The 23,529-nt window shown below is 38.0% G+C and overlaps 1 protein-coding gene, 2 long non-coding RNA genes and 1 pseudogene across 6 annotated transcripts; 3 read left to right on the top strand and 1 right to left on the bottom strand.

Annotated features, from left to right (window-relative positions):
- Positions 1–860: 860 nt before the first annotated feature.
- Positions 861–9,146, bottom strand: LOC141623964 (pentatricopeptide repeat-containing protein At5g61800-like; annotated as a pseudogene).
- Positions 1,215–5,355, top strand: LOC141623965 (wax ester synthase/diacylglycerol acyltransferase 4-like). Its single transcript, XM_074440124.1, has 5 exons — positions 1,215–1,436; positions 1,699–2,274; positions 2,742–3,095; positions 4,221–4,358; positions 4,933–5,355. The coding sequence occupies exons 1-5, from the start codon at positions 1,215–1,217 to the stop codon at positions 5,083–5,085; spliced, it is 1,443 nt and encodes a 480-aa protein (XP_074296225.1). The 3' UTR covers positions 5,086–5,355.
- On the top strand, positions 5,428–6,628 carry LOC141623966 (uncharacterized). The gene is made up of 3 exons (XR_012533778.1): positions 5,428–5,523; positions 6,354–6,437; positions 6,523–6,628. It is a non-coding gene; the product is annotated as an uncharacterized LOC141623966 (long non-coding RNA).
- Positions 9,147–13,380: 4,234 nt separating the features above from the next.
- Positions 13,381–17,679, top strand: LOC141623963 (uncharacterized). 4 transcript variants are annotated; one of them, XR_012533775.1, is made up of 4 exons: positions 13,381–13,702; positions 14,042–14,165; positions 14,260–15,696; positions 17,465–17,679. It is a non-coding gene; the product is annotated as an uncharacterized LOC141623963 (long non-coding RNA). The 4 variants fall into 4 exon arrangements; XR_012533776.1 differs by having other exon boundaries at positions 14,042–14,332; positions 14,413–15,696; XR_012533774.1 differs by having other exon boundaries at positions 14,042–15,488; positions 15,587–15,696.
- The last annotated feature ends 5,850 nt before the right edge of the window (positions 17,680–23,529 follow it).

Genomic DNA, 23,529 nt, shown 5'->3' with positions numbered 1-23,529 from the left:
GACGCACAAGAAAAGACATAGATTCAACAAGTCATAGGGGGAGAGAGTATTTGTGGTTGTGGCTCTATGATTTAATTCCTTGGATCACCATTGATGAATGACGACGGATTTGGTGGTGATGGTGATGATTTTGTAATGGTCTGGAAGTGGCGACGATTAGACGATTTTTCCGTTGATATAATAGAATTGCATGGATCGCCATTGATGAAGATTAAACCAAATTAATTTAAAATGTCATGGAATTTCTGGGCTGATTGTTTTGGACTTTGGTAGCAGCCATTAATGAGGAGGTAATGGACAGAAGATTAGGAGTGTTCCTCCACCACGTGTCTAAAGATAAGAGGGTGGTACTGGACCCTCCTCATAACAAAAATTACTCGGTACAAAAGCGATTTATGCATTAACTAACATGTAGGCCAAATATAGTACTTGTAAATCAGAAAACAAAAAAGCTACTTGGTGGAAGTTTATGCTTTAAGACACACTTACTCCTTGTCCAATGCATTTACTGTACCTGGGATAGTTGGTTAGATGTACTTTACTATTGAAAATACTTGAGAGCTCAAGGTCTTGTAAACCCAAGCATTGATAAAAACCCAGACTGAATGACAAAACAAGGTGAAATCTTATGGAAGACTTGCAAAATCTGTCAATGGTTTATAAGCATTTGTAAAGAACAAAAACACAATCAACATCGTAAAAGCCTCTAATAGAGTACAAACATTTAGCTCATACACAACTTTTACATAGAGTTATTTCGTTGTAGGGTGGGGAAAACAGATAAGTTGATGGTTCACAGTAAGACACATTAAGATGTAAATATGACCTACACCTTTTTTTACCCAGACACATTAATAGCCTTTCACAAAACGGATACATGATCACATGCCTGGTTGTCGACAAAGGAATGGGAATTAAAAACCCTTTTAACTGGTGGTTACAATCTAATCTTGCCGAATTATTTATCAAAATAGTTATAAACTCTCAACTCCATGTCTACTTCATTAATGCAGTTCAAATGCACCATAAAAAGGAGGTTACCTGGAGCCTTCTTGCTCTCAGCTTCCATCCAATAAGCCTACTAAAACAGCTTCACCCTTTCCCCAATCTCTTCTACAACCCTAAAACTTGCAACATTACTGCAAGCATTTAGCGTCAAACTTGGGGGGTATCCATATCTTGTCTTGTATTTTAGCTGCTTCAGCAACAAAAGTATGAGTTCGACCTTGCAAATTAAAACCAGATTCAAAGAAGCAGATAGAGAAGTAGAACAACCTGTTTCTCCTACAGGTCAGTACTTCAACAGCAAAAAATTGTCAATTTGTGTCCTTGGCGTTTTGGAATCCGAAGTTCCGATTCACATTGACATATCTGGCACAATGAAACTACTTCAAGATGTGTTCTTGCCGATCAACTCAAGATTTTCATCTATAATGGTAAGTTCATCTTTCTCCCTCCCCATTTTGCCCTGATTTACATCTGCAATTTTCCCTAAAACATGAGAGTTTCCACATTTCCAACAAGGCCAAAGATCAATGCTTCGGCTATGGGATACTTAGGAATACAACAATATGACTCCCTAATTTATGCTACTTGTATCGTGAAATAGCAGTGTGTCAATGCATTTTACAATGTAATTTTCATAATGGGTCATGCGAAAACAACCAGAGTTTTGACATGGTCTTGATGCAAACACAGGTACATGATAAGAAAGGTGTAAAACAATGGAAAAGGGTGAAAGTGGACCTTCAAGAGCATATTCATGTTCCCAACGTCCCGGATGGTTTGTCAATGGAGTCATATGATGACATATTCGACAAATACCTCACCAAGATTGCCATGGAACAGATGCCACAAGACCGGCCACTATGGGAGCTTCACCTCACAAAATACCCAACTAGCAAGGCAGCTGGACACTGTATTTTCAAGCTTCATCACGCACTTGGAGATGGGTTTTCTTTGATGGGAGCACTTCTGTCCTGCTTGCAAAGAGCAGATGATCCATCACTTCCACTAACTTTTCCTTCCCTTCAACCAAGCTCAGAACCTCGTAACATTCCCAAGGCTATTCCTGGTTGTGTGCCAAGAACATTGTCGACAATCTACAATACGACATGTGATTTTTCATGGAGTGTTCTTAAGAGCAGCTTGATTGCAGATGACAAGACGCCTATTAGATCCAACTGTGGGGCAGTGGAGCTTCAGCCTGTGAGGATATCCACAGTAGCATTGTCATTGGATTTAATCAAACAAATCAAGACAGAGTTAGGAGCTGTAAGAACTTCTTTACTTGAATTGGAATTTTGAAAACATGTAACTGATTTCCAAACATGCTCACTCTGGTACTCTTATCTAACTAATTCATTCTTACCCTGAATAAACAGACAGAGAAGTATCAATAGCATATTTCTAAAAGAGTAAGGGAATCCATCACATAAATGATTATGATTCTAGTGAAAATTTACACTTTCACTTGAAACTTGAAACTTCAGTCTTCCGTAGCTCAATCATGAGTCATGACTCACGAATAGGGCTGAAGGAGGGTGTATACAGCAAGAAAGGGATACTCCTTGACTCGCTTATAAAGAATGGTGTCCATGTTCACCTCAAAACATAGAGAACGAACATGAAATGGGTTACAAGATTTAGGAAATCAAGAATGAAAGTAACAGCAGAGCTAAAATTTATATAAATATTTTGCTTCTGAGATGCCAACACTAATGAATGATTTACTCCTGCAGACTATAAATGATGTCCTTACCGGCATAGTTTTCCTTGGGACTCGATTATACATGCAGGCAACTGGGAAACAGTTCGGCAGTTCACAATCTACAGCATTGGTGCTGCTTAACACAAGAAATATCAATGGTTACAAGTCACTGGATGAAATGCTTAAACCTGACTCCAGAACAAAGTGGGGAAACCAATTCGCCTTTTTGCACGTTGGACTGCCTGAATTAAGTGATAACTTATCTTCTGACCCACTTGAATTTATCTCTGAAGCTCAGGAAATCATCCACAGAAACAAAAATTCTCTGGCAGTCTATCTCACTGGGCAGAGTTTAGATACCATAAGGAAATGTAAAGGTTCTGAGGTAACTTTTATATAAAACTTTGCTACAGTTATCCACTTCCAATTATACGTCAGTTAGATTTATCATAGATTTTCTATGCAAACTCAGAGAATATAGCTTGAACTGCTCAAGCTGGCTTCTTAAACTCGTTAAGTTTCAGACACATAACAAGTCCTATTATCCCAAGAATGAAAACAACACTTGGTTCTTAAAAAAACTAAGCAGCAGAAAAGCATCATATGATGTAGTAATACTCTCTCCGTCCCAGTCAATAGTTTACATTTAATTCCCCTTCCACGACCCCTATTGCAACTACCTTCCCACAGGCCCCAATACCCTGTATAGCTGCCAGCCTCAATCATGGGCAATGGCCAACTGACACAAGTCTGCTCCTACCTTTACAAGGCCACAGGAATTGCATATATGTTTAACAGCCAACTTACAACTAAAAATTTGAGGGGGAAAACACCAACTAGTTCAATGAAATCTGCTCATCATTTTGCTTGAAGTATACTAAGAAAAAGGTTAACTAGTCAGATACAGATTACTTAACTAATAGATGAAGACCAATATGAACAACATAAGCATTCATACTTGCATTCCAAATTTGCACAGCAGCAAAAAGGGTATCATTAGCTTCTGTTATCAGGTAGTGTTTCACAAAAAAAAAAAAAAAAAAAAAAGGTACGTACTTTGTATTCTTTCACAAATTTGGTAGGAGGGTACCATGAAAGGAAGGTTGGTTGAGGTGGTGGGGCACTGGGGGTTGTTAAGGGTCGTAACTGTGTCACAAAATTTGTAAATCTTCAAGTAGTTTCTCACAAACACACAAAAAAAAAAAAAAGATTGAAATCAGAAATTGCAAGATAAGCATCAATTATGAATCAGCATTTAGAAGCATTCCTTCTTTTTCTCTTTATATCGAGTATACTTTAAATCGTCGAAAAAGCACTAAGATTTTACTTACAATGATAGCTGTAAAATAATGGCTATACCTTTCTCTCTCCCAGTTTCACTTCACTCAACCGATAAAATTGAATCCATCCACAAAACATGAACAACGAAATATCCAATAGTTTTGATGCTCAGATTTTAATTGTAATTGCACTTGGAAGTTTCTGAAATCCTGGGCATCTGGGTGGTCAGGCTGCAGCTGAATACATCCATACAACATTGAAGAACTCAAGCATGACAGTATCAAACATGATTGGTCCAGTTGAACAAATGTCATTAGCAAATCATCCTTGCAAAGGCTTGTACTTCATGGTGGTTGGTGTTCCCCAGGTATGTTAAGAGGAAAAGAGAAATATATCCTTAACAGTAACTGGAAATACAAAATACTTTTAATTAGTTTACCCCATACACAAGGACATTATCCCTCAAGTGAGACATGCTTACTATTCAAGGCAATGACATAAACGAGTGCTTCGGAATGGCTCATCTATTCCAAACTATACTCGTCCATCTAGAATCTCAGATGACTGCTTCACAGCCAAGCACTCCCATAGGTGATAGAACAGTTCTTGTAGTTTAACCTTTTTCGTTTTAATTATGTTTCACAAATTTGTCTCTAATTACACAATTAGCCTCATTTGAATTTTTTTCCTCCCAAAAAATTAAATGTGACTAATGGAGTAAAATAGAGGAGTAAGATTTTATTGTTGTTGTCGCTGTTGTTGGGCAGATGGACAGCTGCCCCTAAGTAAGAGGATTTGGAGGATTCACCATCCGCTGTCAGCGCATCATCCTCACAGACAAATATAGACCTATACCCCCCAAAATGAATTATTTCAAAAGCATTATTGCCAAACATATTTGTCATGCATTATTGATGGCTTTAATGCTTTTGTGAATGCAGAGCTTGACAATTACAATTCTGAGTTACATGCGGACATTGAGGATTGCTGTAGGCGTTGAAAGGGGACATATAGATGTGCAGAAGTTTAACTCCTGCATAGAGCATGCTTTTCAACTGATATACAAAGCAGCCATGAAAGGTGCCCGAGTCTAAGAGCAAAGCATTCACTAATCATGGATGTTGGGATAAAAAGAATACAGCTTATGAGAAACATCACATAAATGTAACTATCATACCATCCCCTAGATCATTATTTGGAGATTCTACATTATTAATTTGTATTCTTTTTAATCAAAGATTATAGATTACGTGTCTTCTCAATAATAGAAGGAAACTTTAAAGGCCACCATTGTAATGATTCACAACTACACTGTATTCACATTATTTATCAAGCATTCACGAGAAGTCCTAGTTCACTTAGGCTTCTTTATTGATTTAACAGCTTCTAATTTTTCTATCAGACTTGTTTGGATTGGTGGATTTGAAGGGAAAGGGAAGGGAGGGAGTTAGAGGAAGCCAGGGAAAATGGATCCCTCCATTTCCCTCTACCAAGCCAAATTAGTTCTCCTCCAACAAACGAAAGATTCGGAGGTAAAACTCCTCTCCCCATTCTCCCTCCTCATCCCTTTCTTCCCTTTCCCTTCCCTCCTTACTCATTCCCCCTTCCCTCCAATTTTTATTTCAAACAAGGCATCACTGAGAAACCAGAGTGAGAAAGATTATCCCAAAAGATGACCATGAACATAGTAAACATCTACAGTTCCACCCTTGATTTCCTGTCTCCTTTTCATACCACCACAACAAGCCCTTTGACCTTGACAAAACAATTGATCTATCTCCATGATAAGCGCCACAACATCTACCATCATCACTTGAGAGTTAATCCAGTTTTCTAGATGAGCATTATAAAATTAATTGATAATGGAATAATAGCAAAAAGTCCTAGAAAGCTCTATGACAATTAACCTGAGATGAAGTTACGGGGAATTTTAGCGAAACGGAAACAGTGAACTTCACACCATAGACGAAATGAAAACGCTGATCCAAGAGTAATAGCTAAGAGTGAGTTGCAGAAATCAGGTGTTTGAAGCTGCCAAATCAAGAAAGATGTTTGAGTAAACTGATCTGGCGAGTTTGTTTTATAGAGGTTAGAGAATAACAGTGCAACTTCATAGAAACATAGGAAACAAAGATCAATATTTTTGGTTACTGCAGCCTATGTAGACAAGAATAATTGATGATGCATAATTCACACACAACAAGTTTCTTTGAAACAGATTAGACAAGTGAGTGTAACTTATGAGCTTATAACTTAGGTAGTTAGGTGGACTATTATCCCATACATGATACATCATAATTAGCACAAATGTCGCAGCTGATATTTAAAACCATGGTTCTAAATTTTAATGATATCATGCCAGGTTTGAGTTCTGTAACAACTTTGGACCCAGAGAACGGATGGGGGAGTGGAGGAAGGAAGACAAAATGCTGAAAGCGACCATCAGGTAGAGGATACCTTCATTATGAACAGTATTCATTAAAGCAAGAATCCAGCTCCCAGTTCTTTAAATATGTTGCAATATTCTCCAGTTCGCTCCTTTGTAGCAGAGTACATATAACAAGCTGCATTGTAGCAAGAGCAGATCAAGTATCATGGAGCATACACATCGCAAGTCACAACAACTGATATTTCAAGACAAAAGCACAGGATCATGGATCTCATTCAGATGATATGAGCCATTTGATGATTTGGACCATATTATGAAATGTTAACCATCATGTTCCAAATTGATGATTTTGTATCCCACTCAGAACCAAATGTATATCATCAGTACGAGGATGCAAACTGTCCCCGGCTACGAACTCATGAGTTGTACCATTTAGTTTAATCAGACTGCAAGCAGCATTCTTTTTCACCCTTTTAGTCTTTATCAAATGCCGTGTCTGGAGCACATTATCCCATAAGTCAGAATTAGCATACATGTCAACCATCACAGACTAAACCCCACCATCGTCAGGACACAACTTCTTTACATGCTTGGCAACTTCCTCAGCAACATCGATAATCCCATGTTTTCTGCAGCCAGCAAGCAAACCTCCCCAAGTATAGATATCGCCCTGAATTGGCATTTGTTCAATCATCTGTAATGCTTCCCGAATTAAACCAGCACGTCCATACAAATCAGCCATGCAGCCATAGTGCTTTAGCTCTTTACGAACTCCATACATAGCTTCCATATCTTGGAAAAGCTTACGAGCTTCAGAAACTAGACCAGCATGACTGCACCGAACCAAGACTCCTAAGAAGCTCACTCCATCAGGTTGAATTCCATTTTTCATCATCCTGAAAAAATACTCCAAGCATACTTTACCTTGGCCATTCATAGCAAGGCCCACTAACAATGCATTCCATGTAAACAAATTTTTTGCAGAGCTCGATTCAAATATATTTATCGCAATTTCAATGCAGCCAGACTTGGCATAAAAGTCCACCAAACCGGTTGACAGGAATGAATCCACTCTAATCTTGTTCTGGAGTATGTAATTATGAATCTCTCTGCCTTGCTCTAGATCACCAAGTTTTGCGCAGGCAGAAAGAACAGACACTAATGAAACATTGTCAGGGCTAGTGCTGTAGGAAGAATGAAGCAAACTATTAAAGAGGTCAATGGCCTCTTGACAAAAGTTCATGCGGGCATAGCCCGCAATTAGCGTACCCCAAGACACTTCATCACGAATTGTCATTTTTATCGAAAAGTGCATGTGCTTGTTCAAAGTCTCCAGCCTTTACAAAACCATCAATCATTGCATTGTAGGATACAACATCTTTATGGTCGCTACATGCAAATAATGAGCTAGCATCACTAAGGCAGTTCAATTTAGCATATACATGAACTATGGAATTGAGAACATATATATCAGAAATGAATCCAAACTTCAAGATTTCTGAGTGAAGGGTGGCAGCAATCAAAGGTGCGTGGAGAAGCCCAGAGGCTTTAATGGCAAATGGGTACGTATGGAAATCAGGAGGAATGGAAACACGGCGCATTTGAGTAAAGAAGCATATGGCCGATGCAGGAGAGGACAATAGTATCTGGACTCGCATCATCGTATTGTAGCTGAAAGAAGTCGGTGAGTTAATGTGATTGAACACTGAGAGGGCATAATTTAAAACATCAGAGGAAGCTGTGACATTCGTCGCTGCAGAAAGCTGTGCAACTGTGGATAAAATGTTAGAGAGGAGAAAACAGTTGCGCGGACTGAGAACACCGGTGGTAATACCATACGCGTGAGTTTGATGGACCTGTGAAAAGGTTTTGCAAAGCTTCAAAGATCTTAGTAAGAGTTGCTCTATCATTGACATAATCATATTTTTCCAATTACCTCGCTTCCAGCAATTCTTTAAACAAAGACCAGAATGCACCTAATACTATATAGCCTGTCAAGAAATCAAGCAGTCTCAATGAAGAAAACCCATCCTAGCCTGTGTATTTAGCAAAATACCGTGTAAGTTAACTAAGCGATATGCCTTGACCATTCCTAACTATGATTGACAATGAACCAAATTTCCACAATTCAATTGACAATAAACCAAAATAACAAGAAGAAAGCCTTAATCCCAAAATGATTTGTGGTCGGCTAACAAGAATAATCCTTTGAAACCGTGACATAACGATTGCACAAGTAAACTATAAATCAGAGAAAGGAAAGGAAGAAAAGGGAACAAAAACATGATAAAAAAAAGCAAATTCCTTAGAACATGAAAGTTGAAACCATCAGCTACTTTCAGGACAATGAGGATAAACAATTCATTCATACTATTAATTTATGCAAATACAATATATTCAACCATTAAAACAAAGTGAAATTGAAGATATGATGTAGTACATGATTAACTAAGATTACCGATAAATTCATCACCGTCCGCATAATTTCTCCAGGGGAGTAGTCGTACGTCGTACCACTGCTTTTCTTTCTCTGCCTCTGGGTCCTCGCGAAACGCATCGTTTCTTCTTCGTTAACCACCCGTTTTTCCTCAACTAAGATTAACTCGACCCGTTTTTTCGAGGGTCAAGTCCGAAAATCTCGACCTGCGTCCCGTACCTAAAATGTGTTCAATTTTTTTTTGGTGCTCAAGAGGAATAAAGCCCCGAAAAAAATATTAAGTTTTAGCTATTACACGGGGAATAGCCACCCCAAATATGTCCTCCCGAAGGATGGGACGTAACTCGTCTAAAGAAGCATCTATATGAATAGGGATTGTGCTTGAATTGATTCCTTTGTTGGCTAACATATCCGCTGCCTTATTGCCTTCTCGATAGACATGCTCCAACTTCACATTTCAATTGGCGCGTCGGATTAAATCCTTTCATCGTTTAACTATCAACTTCAAGTTGTTGCTTACCAATTGGTCTTCATTAATTAGCTTCACACATGGAGAATTGTCCATATTGACTAGTACTCTCGAGAGACTCATATTTTTAGCCATCTCCAATCCAGCTAGTAGCGCAAATAATTCCGCTTTCATTGATGTACAAATTCCACACGAAAAGTAGTACGCTGGAACAAAATTACCCTTCTCATCACGAAAAATACCACCACCTCATGCTCGCCCTAGATTACCCTTTAACGCTCCGTCAGTGTTCAGCAAAATCCACCTGTGAGGTGGGGGAGTCCATTGAACAAAAATCTCGACATGCGAAGGTCTTGGCGGAGGAATTAGAATATCAAAATTATCAAAGGCTTTCTTTGTATTTTTGAACTGCTGGACAAAGAACAACCATGGCTAGGTCGGATTTTCATTATCTCGTCCGAAGACAGTATTATTGCGCCATCTCCATATCCATCAACAAGTGACGGCGAATTGAATAGGCCAATTCAAGACGGACACTTCGACATCGTTGCTCGCACATTTCGTTAGCCAATCGGTAAAATGAGTATTATAGAAGAAATTATTACTGAGATTAATACCAATAAGATGCCAAATATGTCGTGAAACCTGGAAAGACCGAAGAAGGTGCTCGGTAGTCTCTTCTTCTTCATTACACCGTGGGCAAAGAGGATTATCACCCATATTCCGTTTAACCCGATTAACATTAACCATCAGACGATCATGTGCTGCAAGCCATGGAAACATACGGATGCGCTGTTGAACTGGTAGTCTCCAAATGGTGCCCCATAAAGGTGTTTCGGGTGCTTGTGTGATGTTGTTATCGTGCAAATAACCCAAAGCCGACTGGAGTGAAAATTTACCAGATGATATCCCTTGCCAATGAAAGAGTATCTTTTAAATCTGGATCATGAATGAGAGATATAGAAGCGATCTTTTGGAGTATAGATTGCGGTAACAAGTCGGCAAATAAGTCTCATTTCCATCCATTACTTTCACACCACATGTCACTAACTGTTGCTCCGAGGGAATCATCTGGAATAGGAGCAAAAATATGGTCGGACAAACAAATGCCATCCACCCAAGAGTGATCCAAAAAGAGGTCCCGTCTTCCGTTGCCCACGGCCGTAGCTGTCCCCCTCACAATGGTTTTAGCTTGAGACGTTATACCCGCCCACACATTGGACATATTTCTTTTAGGCTGTGTTGGACCATATAGTTATATGATATGTTTTGATAATGACAAGTGAACGTTATAATATATATATATATATATATATATATATATATATATATATATATATATATATATATATATATATATATATATATATATATATGAATGGGATCAAGTAAGTTCACTACTCTTAGATGAGTCTCTAAGTCCTATTTTTAGCCCTTAGATCAAAGAAAATGGATGGCTAAGATTAAAACAAAAAAAAGAGAAGAGATATAAAAGGCAAAGAAACCCTAATTCCTCCCTCACTCTTTCATTCTCTCTGCCTCTCTCTAACTCCCTCCTCTCTCCTCTTCTCCCTCCCTCTCCCACCACACGATTACTACCACCACCACCCCCCGCCACTACTCACTATTGTCTTATACATCACTCCCTCTTCTCTAATATTTCCGGCCACCACCTGATAATACCACTGCCACCATCTGCTGCCCACGCCGCCACCACACTGACGCCGTCCCCAACTGCTACCAACACCGCCCCTAGACCCACGCTCATTTCAGATCACAGTTTTTGGTCAACTTTTTTTTTTAAGATCTCATTTTTTTTTTGTGGTTGGGTGATTGGTGGTATTGTTTATTGTTGACGGTGGTGGTGGTGATGCCATGGAGGTTGTGGCATTTTGTTGGTGTTGATGCCGTGGAGGTTGTGGGAGAAGAGAGTGGTCGTGGAGGGAGGAGAACAGCTGGTGGTGAAGGAAGGTCGAGGGAGAAGAAGGTGGTCGTTGGTAGTTCTCGATGGTGGTGATGTTGTCATGGGTGGTGGGTCTTTTTTTTTTCCAGATCTATTGTTGAGGTGTCATGTGTGGGGCTGGTGGTGGTGGTGATGTCGTCGAGGTGGTGGGTCGTTTCTCCTTGGATCTGCCAACTGCCGCCCCTCCTTCCCCTTTCTCCTTTTTCTTTTTTTATTTATTTTTTATCTTTTTTTCAGATATGGTGGTTGCTTTGTGGTGGTGCTTGGTTTTGTTTTTGGTGTTGGTGTCGATGTCGTTCTTGTCTTTTTTTTTGGTCAGATCTGATGGCTTGTGGTGGTGGTTGTAGGGGGCCATTTGTGGGGATGGTGGTGGTGGTCATGTCGTGGCTTTCTCTCTTTTTTTTTCCAGATTGGTGGTGCGTGGTGGCGGTTGTTGCAGGGGGCGTCATGGTGGCGAATGTGGTGGCTGGTGGTCATAGGCGGCGGCGGTGGTGGTCCTGGGTCGGGTGGTTGGAGGAGGTGAGGATGTTGGTTGTGGGTGGTTATAAAAATGAAGTTTCAGCGACATGAGTTAAAGTTACAACGCTATATGAACTAAGTTACGCTTATATGGACTAAAGTTACGCTATGATATGGACTAATTATACTTGCCAAGGACATAAATTACATAAATTCAAATTAGTATAAAGTTACCGTCCTAAAAAAAATAAAGTTTCAAACTTTATGACTAAAGTTACAATCGTAAAACATTAAAGTTACATCCATAAAATTACAATATTTACATAAAATTTATAAAATCACTAAAATCAGTAAAATTAAATAAATTCAAATTTTTATATTAGAAATTGTCTAAAAAAATTAAAGTTTCAATTTTTAGCATTAAAGTTTCACTCGTAAAACATTAAAGTTACATTTATAAAATCAGTAAAATTAAATAAACTCAAATTTTTATATTAGAAATTGTCTAAAAAAATTAAAGTTTCAATTTTTAGCATTAAAGTTTCACTCGTAAAATATTAAAGTTATATTTATAAATCAGAAAAATTAAATAAATTCAAATATTTATATTAGATTTTGTCAAAAAGAAAATTAAAGTTTTAAATTTTGGCATTAAAGTTTCACTCGTAAAACATTAAAGTTACATTTATAAATCAGTAAAATTAAATAAATTCAAATTTTTATATTATAAATTGTCGGAAAAAAATAAAGTTTCAAATTTTAGCATTAAAGTTTCACTCATAAAACACTAAAGTTACACTCAAAAATGAATTTTATATATTTAAATGAAATTTTATAACATAAATTTTTATTTTTATTTATAAAATGACCTTAAATATTAAAGTTATAATTGTAAATAATTAAAGTTACACTCATAAATTAAAGTTTCATTTATAAAACATTAAGGTTTTCATCTTAAAACTAGTTTTGGAGCCCGTGAAAATCACGGGATCGTTAATAATTTATTGTTTTAATAAGCTTAAAAATTATGGACTATGAATGTTTATTTTCCAACAAATATTTAGGCGAGTGTTTAGACCGACAAAATAAAATCTCAAAGGTGTTTAAGGTAGACAAGTAGAGATATTGTGATAACACAAGAGATGATAATCGTAGACAAAAATATGACAATATGTATAGGTAGTATAAATGAAGAGGGAAGCCAAAAATTCATCATTTAAGAAAAAAGTTAGATGTTAAATTAGTAGAATGTATTAATTATTAATAGGTATAAAGATTAGAGGTAACTAAAAAGTTTATTACATTTACATTCTTTTGTCACATTAAAATTTGTCATTTTAGGTACCATTTAATTAAATTGTATAGATTTATTTATAGATGAGTGAATGAAATCAATGTCATGTAACTATAACTTTATAATCCACGTCACATTAAAATTTCCATGTTACATTTAATTAAATTTGTCATTTTAAATACCCCTTTAATTAGATTGTATAGATTATAGATGGGGTTTTAGGGCCGCCACATGAAACTTCATAGTAAAAAGAGTTGCATATTCAACTAATAAAAAGTTGCTTAAGGTAACAGTTGTTTTTATCTATCTATATCTATATCTATATATCTAACCATCTCACGTCAGACTTTACACGTGGCTCTCTCACGTTGCTTTTTTTTTTTTCCCGCTCAACTAATGTCAAAACCTAAACTCTTTCTTTCTTATGCTTCTGTTTATTTTTCCATGCCGTCATAATTTGTAGCCTTCTTCAAAATCTAAAATTTTCTGCTACTATTCCAATTCTTCTAAACTTCGTCTAAAGAAGATACAGTAGATTATACTTCAAGACAAATATTCTAAAATATGTTTTAATTCTTCTAATTCTAAACATCTACACCCTAATTTTTCATCATCTGCATAAGTTGTCAAAAAAGGCAAAAACTTTTCAATTACAGTAGCAGCTTCCCCGAATGAAGATCGGGTGTTTTTTAACAATCAGGTTAGAATATGGCATATGGTGATATGGGTCGGAATTTTGAACGCATCAATTTCGCTCAGTTCTCTTTCATCTTGCATTTTCATTGTTCGATTACTTCTAGATTGATTTGTATGTACATATTTTGACTGTTTTTCGATTATTATCAATTTTGAACCTGATTATTTTGAGAGTATAATGCTTTAATCTCTGTTTATTATATTAATACTGAATTAAGTAGTCAATATGTGTTTTCGATTATTGTCAATATTGAGCATCATCAATTCCCTCTGTTATCTCTTTATCTTTTCTTTTTGTGTATTTACTTATTTGGCTCAGTTCTTGCTTTTCGATTCAATGAAGGTTTTTCACCCCCATTTGTCAGTTTATACAAGTGCCTGATTCAATGAAGGTGTTTAGGTTGTTGGCAAAGACAAGCAAGATATGAAAAGTTACATTCGTGTTCAAAATAAGCAGGATTGCACAGGTCCTTCTTTTCACTTTCATTTATTTGTTTACCTTTATGTAAAATACGAATAGTTAATTCTAATAATCACGGGTGAAATGCTTTGAAAATTTAGTTATTGGAGCGGAGAAAAAAATGTTTGGGAGTTTGATACCTCGATATTTGTCAACATTCACAAGAAACTCAAAGTGGGTTGAATGCTTTTCATTTTTTGCATTTTCTCCCTTTTTGAGGTATAGTAATCTCATACCCGTTTGTTTGTTTGCAGCAATCAGCATACCCCAAAGTTGAACAATGTAGTTGCACTTCATTGCAGAATCTCTCTTTTATTGCTTTTGAGTCACAGTGTAACTATATCATCATACACTATATCACTTTGTTAACATTGTTCAACATCGATACTTGCTTCTTAACTGCGAACCTGAGCATCAGGTAACAAAGAATCTGTCCAGTGTAGAAATTCCCACCCATGTTGGGAACATGGTAGGAAATGAGAACCACCAGGGGAGGGATAACGAAGTGACTGTCGATGCGGCGGTTTTAGGGAAAGCAGGTTGTCCCTTGGTCCTTGAGGTTTGTAGTTCGGGACCATGGCGGAAATGTTCTACGGCAGGAGTTCAACAAGTCAAGGAGTGCTGGAATCCGGATATAGCGGAGGCCAAAGCGATGGAGTTGGGTTTGTACAACAATCCGGATAATATGCTCTGACTATTCTGTACAACAATTCTGTAACGCCCCGTAAATTTCGGACCGTTAATATATTTCGAAAATAATTAATTAATCAAGTAAAATTTGACAATAATGTATTTAAAGTAAAAATAATTCAAAGAAATATGATTTTATTATATTTTGAAGAAAAGTATTTATTTTGATAGTTTTGAAATGTTTAAAAATAGTTTAAACCGTGTAAAATCTTTTATTTCGAAATAAGGGCGTATCGGGGGGAAAATGACAATTCGTTTGAACGTTGGGTAAACGAAATTGGAAATGGGTCGTATGAATACTCAATTTTATTGTAATCTCGTGTTTAAAAACTTTGGTCTTGACGGAATTTGCATTTGACTTACGGATTTAATTATTATTGAAACGAGTCAAACCCGACTCGTAAAAATCCCGACTAAAAATCCCGCTCTTCTCCTTTCCTCTTCCCTTTCCCGCGTGACCAGCCCCTTCCCCTTCTATTTTCTGATTTTTGCTGTTGTTCATCGTCTTCAACATGCAAAACCCAAACCAAACACCATTTTTGTTCCTTTTCTAGCTAAAATCGCCCTAATTTCTTCGTTTCTTATCGGTTTTTCACGAAATTTACCTTTCCGGAATCCCCTCGCTGAGATCTACAACTTAGTATGTTCTAATTTCAGTTTTCATTAAGTTATTTTAAGACCAAAATTCGGTAATTTCGGTTTATATGCTTATTTATGGTGTTTTTATTGTTTAATTAGGTGAAGATTTGGAGGACGAGTTCGGGGACTCGTATATTATCGAAGATAGCGGAGAGTTGCTAGTTAGGGTTTGGGTTTGAGGTGCTAATTGCTCTTTTTTCTAGCTTAAGGTAACATATTTCGAGTTACTCGACGAAAGATCGTCACATGTTTTTGATTTTTGTATGTTTGGTGATTTTTACTTGAGTAGTAGTTTTCACATGATAAATTTGTTGTATGCATGTTTAATTTGTGCCTTTTGTTAGTTTAAATTATTAAAGTTGAATTGGGGACGATTAATTAATTTTCAGACGGTCTCTTACTAAACAAAAATGGAAAAATAAGGTGGTGTAGGGGACGGGCAGCAGGCCGGCAGGCCGTGGCAGGCCCACGGCTAGCCCACGGCTGCCCGGGTTGGTCCGTTCTTGTTTTGCGGTTTTCGTGCATATTATTGGTCATTTTAGGTTGAGTAATGTTATAACTAATATAAGTAACAAAGGGGTAGTATTTTGAATTGATTCATACTAGTAATAAAAAGTATGTTAATGATAAAACTATGCTTATGTTAATAGTTGTCACATGTTAGGATAGTTTACAAAATGAATTTGTAAATAATAGGCTCAAAATGAATTTTATAGCGATAATTGTAATGTTTTGTTGATTGTCTTGGCGAGCCTTAGTCCCTTTAGTCCCTTTGACGATGCGATGTCGATTAATTGAGTGATTGGTCGGCCGCAATTTGACCCGTACTGTCGCAGTCAGGGGTTGCATGAGTAAAAAAATTCGGTTGAATGAATTAGATAATCGGCCTTTTTCTTGTTTTAGGCCATTTATTATATCTCTATTTCACATGTGTAATTAGTTGAATTTAAATAGCTTCTTATTTAGTTAGTTGAATTTAAATAGCTTCTTATTTTGTAGTAATGGCCCTAGTTTCCCCTAAAGCCTTAAATATTGTTATAATTGCTAGGATTGGAAATTAGTATTGAATACTTATTGAGGAACTGTTGGTTTATCTGCTGAATAGACAATATTATATAGCCTTTCACATGATAGAATGTTAGAATTCATGTTGGTAAGTGGGACTTTTTGCTCTCTTATGGTTAAGTGGGTGTCTTAATTGACTTGTGTGGTGAGTCGTGTGTGGTGTGGGCTAAAGTATTCAAGCTGGGACTAGCTGGGACTAGGTCCTAGGTGAGTATTTCGGCCTTCATCATAGATAGTTCTTTATAGTCTCCGACGAAAGTATATGTTCACTGCTTGATAGCCTTTGTGTTCTTGACTAGTGGATTTATATCCAAGTTGGGGCATGACCTCGGTACTTATTTTGATAGTATGGGGTCGGCTTAAGTACTAGCCAACCCTTCGGTGGTGTCCTTAGGGTACTCACTTCACTTTGTTTTAAAAAAGTTGTGGGTCTTGGGTGCGGTGGTGTGTATCCGCATGTCTAGGTCTCAAGATTTTAGGCTAGGGTTGTGTTGTCTCTTGGCCATGTTTTCTTAATAGTAACCGCCGAGCCAAGATACCGGTTCGATTACCTTCCCTACCTCGTGGTATAGACTCGAGTTACAAAGTGACTATTGACCGTACTAAGAACTTATGCTGTCTTTGATATATTGCCCTTTCTTGTTTGATGATTCTATGAATCATAGAAGGTGAGATGCAAGCCGGCTATGGTTGATAGAGTTTGGATTACAATTTGTTAAATGTTTCACATGTTAGTTTAGTTTGGTCAGTTTAGGGCTCATATGTTAGAATGTTTGATAATTGAATTCTTTATCATCTTGTTTACATGTTTTACTACATGTACATTAATTTTGACGATTCGTGGCTGGGAGGACTCGAAGTTACTCCCCACTGAATTGTGGCTTTCGTGTTTGTATAAAATGCGATTGACAGGTTGTTGATGCTTTGTTGGGGGTCACAGACGAGCTAGTGAGCAAGGAACCTTGGACCTAGTTTTTGGCTATTCTTATAGTAACCCTTTTATCTTTTGGTTATGTAAATAACCTTTTAAGTTTTGGTTTGTATATAATTTGAAGGGGCATATGTCCCCCTTTTCCATTTTGGGTTGTATCATTATGTATTTTCTATCTTTAGCGGCGTTAAGTAAGTTAGATGGTAGCAATTGCAGGTTTTGGCACCCGTCTATTGGGAATGTTGGATTGGTTGTGAATGGTTTAGGAAGAAAATTTTTGAAATTGCAGGTTTTTGATTAGTTGAACCATTTACAAATATATCCTACCAGTTTTTCTGTAGAATTTACGTAATTATTTAAGGCTAGGATTAAGGGTGTCACAAATTCGTTTGGGTATTTCATCGACATTGTAATTAAAATATGATACTTCCATTATTCTTGGTGATCAAAGTTTAATTGGATAAAAATTTAAGGACGTGTGGAATCAAAGATCAGCTAATGGGAAATATTTTTCCATGTTTTTTAGCGCAAACCTTCACAGAAGAAGGTAGCAATGTATTGGCATTTTACATCTTGGAAATATCTCTCAGTGAATATGCCTCCTGGATCTGCATATTCACTCAAGTAAGCTACTAGATTTGCACAGCGAGGAGTATTTATTAGGTTTATTCATAAGTTAATTTACAAGTAGCTATACATCAAAACACTTTGCTTGAGAATGACGAGGAATCGAGATCAAATTTGGGTTTTGTTAAGCCTATAAACGGTTTAATACTTTTATACTGTTGTATAATAAGTAATGAAGAGGACCAAGTTTTAGTTTTGATGTCACAAAATTAAATTATAACCCATAATTTTTTAAGAGCTCCAAAAAATATATATAGCCTCAATTAGATTTAAATTGGTTATCAATACTTTTATACAATCGGTTGTGTAGATACCTCATTTCTGCACCTCCCGCAAACCACCCGGTGATGATTGGGCCACATGTTTGCTACGCGGAACGATTTGTGACAGTTCGTAAGTTTATCGTCAAGTGATTGCTCAAATACTAATGTCTACCTCTTAGTTGTCATCTACGTGCCGATACGGTCGTTTTGAAATAATTAGAGTACATTTGGAGTCCGGGCCTAAAACCGTCTTCATTTTCTGATAACCGTTAAATCCCGAGTCAGAATGTTCTGGAATGTTCCGGATATTTCTATTCCATATTTTTATAAATATTTCACAATCTTTATCCTTTGGTAAACAATTTCCCGTAATATTCACATAAAATATTAAGGAAAACCAAATTATTCCGTCCTACCATAACTTAAACACGAAAATCTTTCTTCCGCAGAGAAACCACTTGAAACAGACGCAGCAGTGCTGCGCCTCTTCCAAGAGACGCAGTGGCTGCTGCGCCTCTTCCCAGGTCCTTTTCTGCGTTTTTTTCGTATCTTTTTCATATCTTTCCGAGATTCACTTCCAAATACTCTCCGAAATCCTATTCCTTCACAAGAGTAGTATAAATAGGAGCCTTCGCTCCTCATATTTCTCACGCGAGTGTCCACCCTTCTCTTCTCCCTTTGCATTCTAGACCTTTGTTCTTACTTTTTGGCATCTACGTGCTTGAACTTTCGACAACGTAAGCTCGGATCCTTCTGAGTACCAGCCTCGTTTGCATGACCGACCAATTTGACCAACTCCACAATCAATCAACTTAACTAATCTTAATCGTTTTCCTCTTACGAGGGTACTTTCTTTACATTCGCGTCGAGCATCACTAATCGATATCTTAGTTCATCTCGTTTCGTCAAACATGTAAGTCTGAGGGTGTAAATCTCTCTTTTATTATTGTTCTTTACTTTTTGTAATCATTAATGTAAGGTTTATGTCGAAAACACCTCTTAAAACCGATTTCTAAAACCATGCTTTAAAACCTCTTTTTACGGACTTCCAGAAGACAAACCGTCGAGAAAAGACGCGCAAGAATCGCCGCGCCTCTTGAAGGAGCGCATTCTCGCCGCGCCTCTTCGTGAGGTCGCCGCAGCCTCTCGCTTCCTTTCTTCTTCCTTCGTCCTCTGAAATTCGTCAATCTTTTATTTGTTTCGTTTGTTTTCTTTAATTCTTCGACATAGTAGTCTAATAATTCATATGTATGTTATTTATCATTCATTAGCATGTAATCTAATCGTTAAATCAGACTTAAATCCCTTATAATCTCATATTTGCGGGTTTTCGTCATTAAACTCAATTCGGGTTTTAGGAATTCAATTCATCAATATTGAGTTTCTGGAATTCATCGTTGACATATTTACGTCTGTCTATTGTCATATTCGTCGCATATTCGTCATTAATTCGTCATGCTTAGCCTATTTTGTTCACCTATGTCATTAATCAATCATTCTTTCATATAATTAATTCGTTTAATTCCGTCTCATCCATGTTTATTGCTTTTATATGACCCCTTAATCACATGTAATTAACCTATTAATCACTTTCATCCGAGTAAAAATCATAATCAATCATTAAATTTGCCGACGAGCATTAACAACACGCAATTCCGGCTTCACAGCCAGAATTCAAGTCAGGAACAGACGCAGCAACTGCTGCGCCTATTCCAAAGGACGCAGTTCTGCTGCGCCTGTTCCGAGTTGAATTCTGCCTCTGAACTCCGTTGTTGCCTTGACTTAGTTTATTTAGTTTACGTATAATTGACTATTATCCGTATTATTGCCTTCTGTTTTGTTCGTTGATTTATTCTTTTATTCGTTTTCTCAAAATTATCCGTTTTAAAGGTATTTTCGACATAAATCGCCTATCCCAATGTAATTATTGTAATTTTCATTATCGTAATTTTCTTTTGTTGTATTTATCTTATTTCTTGTATCATTTGTATGTTTTCACATGTAATTGAACATTAAATCCTACTTCGACCCAATTGTATGTTAAACTAATTGTCCACCGACTTAGTTAATTCTCACATGCTAGGATTAAAACTTGGATGTAGCATTGCATGCATATAGCCGACGATATATCGAGTACGAATGATGTCCCTAATCATTAGTAGAGGCCGCTATCGAGGCGGGCGGGATTAGGTGTTCGATCAAAAGAGCTTCCTAATACGTACTCTCACCCCTTACTCCAGATCTCCGTGAACACCCGTGTTCATTGGCATCCACGAGAGTCATTCTAGACATAGAATGCTAAGGGTAACGATTGCTTAGTATTCATGTCTCTACTTTGTGTCTTGACATGGCACGAGGTATTCGAACGGTTCCAATTTCTCATAAAAATTGGTGGCGACTCCAACAAAAATGCAAACGCTTGTTCTCTTCCTCCCAAGCGCCCCCGTGGGCCCCCCGCTGTCCACAATTTGGCGACTCCGCTGGGGATAATACACTTACGTGTAGCCAAGGGTGAAACTTGAACAAGGTTAGGGAATAATTTGTACAAGACAATTGTCGGTTTTCATAACTCGGTCTTCCTAGATCGTTTCATTCGGCCTTCCTAGGCCCAACCCAACCCATTCGACCAATCGTCCCGTCTAAACGGTCCTAATTCTTATTTGGGCCTAAGGATGGATAGCGATTGACGTCATCCATACCATGATGCTTACTCTTGTTTGTATCAAGGGCCTTCACTACTTGAGGAAATGGACTAGGAATCGGCCTTACTCTTGTTTGGTACGAGCCTCTCCACAGACTTCGGGTTTGATGGTTCGGTATGGCAACCCACTCTTTAAACCAAAACCCTTTTAATGCACTCAGCATCCCGTTATAATGCTTGTATAAATGTTTGTACCTTACGTGATCACCATTTCTAAACGAAACCATGACAATTTTTGTAAAAAATCAAAATCCTTCTTTTAATCAAAATTTCGAAAAAGGCCATTTGATTAAGCGCAAAACCCAGTCAAACTCTGTCCATTTGTCGAGTCAAAATCCGGGTCACAAGCCCATTTCAAAACCTCACTTCGAGTCCACTCCTACAACTACACTATAGTTGACTAGGATACACATTTTCAAAATCCTTGTCTTTCTTCAAAGCTCACTCAACACAAGTGGCACACACCACTTCACGAGTCAAAACATTTCTTCTTTTAGCAAGTGTATTAGAATGGTCGATCGTGTTTTGATTCGTCATCGATCTCTTATCCAGTTTTCAAGATGCCTGGATCCAGCGAAACAAACCTCCACCAACTTCAAGATGGTAATGATCGAATCCTAGCCGCGCTAGCCCAAATCCAAGTTACCCAAGACCAAGTCCATGATCGCCTTGAAATCATCGAGGGCCGGACCTATGCCATAGAGGGGAGGTTGCCTCCTCATGAAAGTGAAGTAATGGGTGACTCTGCGGATGAATCCAGGGATGAAAATCCTCCCATGGGACTAACTGTAGCCGAGAAAAGACTCCAATACTTAGAGGAGCAATTGGTGTACCTTAAAGGGGATGATATTTATAGGGAGAATAACCGCAAGTACGAGGCCGTCAATTCCAAATTGCCAACCAACTTCAACATGACGGATATCCCTAAATTCAAGGGGCACGAAAACCCTTTGAACCACATCCGTGCCTTCAAGGACTACATGTCTATCAAAGGCATCAAACCCGAGATGTTCTTAAGGATCTTTCCTTCATCTCTTGACACCATCCCGAAGCAATGGTTCTATTACTTAGAACAGAAGAAGGTCGCTACTTGGGAAGATGCCGCGATCGAGTTTTCTAAGCAATATGCGGATAATGCCGAGATCCAAGTTAACATGCGCACTCTAGAGGTTCTTACCCAAAATGACAAATAAGGATTCACCGACTTTCTAAGTAGGTGGAGGAAGACTAGTACCCAACTAGTTGAGCGCCCGGATGAGGCTACCCTTGTGGAGAAGTTTGTGGACAATCTCAAACCCATCTATGCCAATCATTTGAGATACCAAAACATCAAGACTTTCAAGGACTTAACCGTACTAGGGACAAGGATTGAAGATGACATCCGTAAAGGGCTCTTGTCCAAAACGGTAGGTCGAGGATATCAAGGCTCAACAAGTCGTTCATACGGCTCCACTAGCAAGACCGATGAAGTTAACCTTCTCGAGCCATCCAAGAAAAGTACCCCACCAAGGAAATTCACAAATCTTGGGGACACTTACTCCAACGCTCTAAAAAGGTTAATGAAGCAAGGCAAACTCCAACCCATTGGACCTACTCCCGAACCCGAAAGGAAATCCAAGTTCTGGGACGAGAACTCGTACTGTGAATACCATAGGGGTAAGGGGCATGACACAGAAAAATGCTACAAGTTGAAAAATGTGCTTCAAGACATGATTGAAGATGGCCGACTACCAATACCGCCGGGAGGTAAACCCAACAACACTCAGAATCCTCTTGGAGTTCTGATGATCACAAGTGATGAATCTATCTTAGATTGCTCACATCTTATCTTCCCAAAAGAGGAGGCGATCAATGGGATATGGGCGGATAACGAAGAAGATGTCTACCTCCAAGATCTTCCCTTATTCAAGAGCGCCGAAAGCATCATAGATGAGATCATTGCCACACTGGACACAGAAACCAACGCAAGTCAGCAGAAAGGATGGAGCAAATCAATCAAGTGGACCAACAATCAAGGAAGACGCTTCAAGCTCACCACTGGAGAAGGAGAGATGTTCGAAGGAGAACCAGAAGACGATGAGTCCGAGTCGGAGTCGGAGTCAGAGTCGGAGTCTAGAGAAGTCATTAGGGAGTCTTCTCCTGTCGTCATCCCCACTCCCTTTGTTTCTCCTAGCTTAGCCTCGAGTAGTCACAGTAGTTCGGGAAATGTCCCAACCACTGTCCCTTTGCCGCCACTGACCATGGATCAGATGGCTTCTTTGTTTCAATTTTACTCAAACCTTAATATGAATAAATCAGGTTCTGCTTACTCTTTGTGTTATCTTGAGTGCAATTCTGTTTACGATGATACTGAGGATGACCAAGACCCAGACTCGATCGAAATACCTCCCTACGTAGCCAAAGAAATACTACAGGAAGGGGAAGGGGGACCAGTAATAGAGGACACCGAACCCAT

This window comes from Silene latifolia, chromosome X (genome assembly GCF_048544455.1).
Source record: "Silene latifolia isolate original U9 population chromosome X, ASM4854445v1, whole genome shotgun sequence".
NCBI classification, from domain to species: Eukaryota; Viridiplantae; Streptophyta; class Magnoliopsida; order Caryophyllales; family Caryophyllaceae; genus Silene; species Silene latifolia.
The sequence above is the reverse complement of the archived record's forward strand: the minus strand, read 5'-3'. Positions and strand labels throughout refer to the sequence as shown.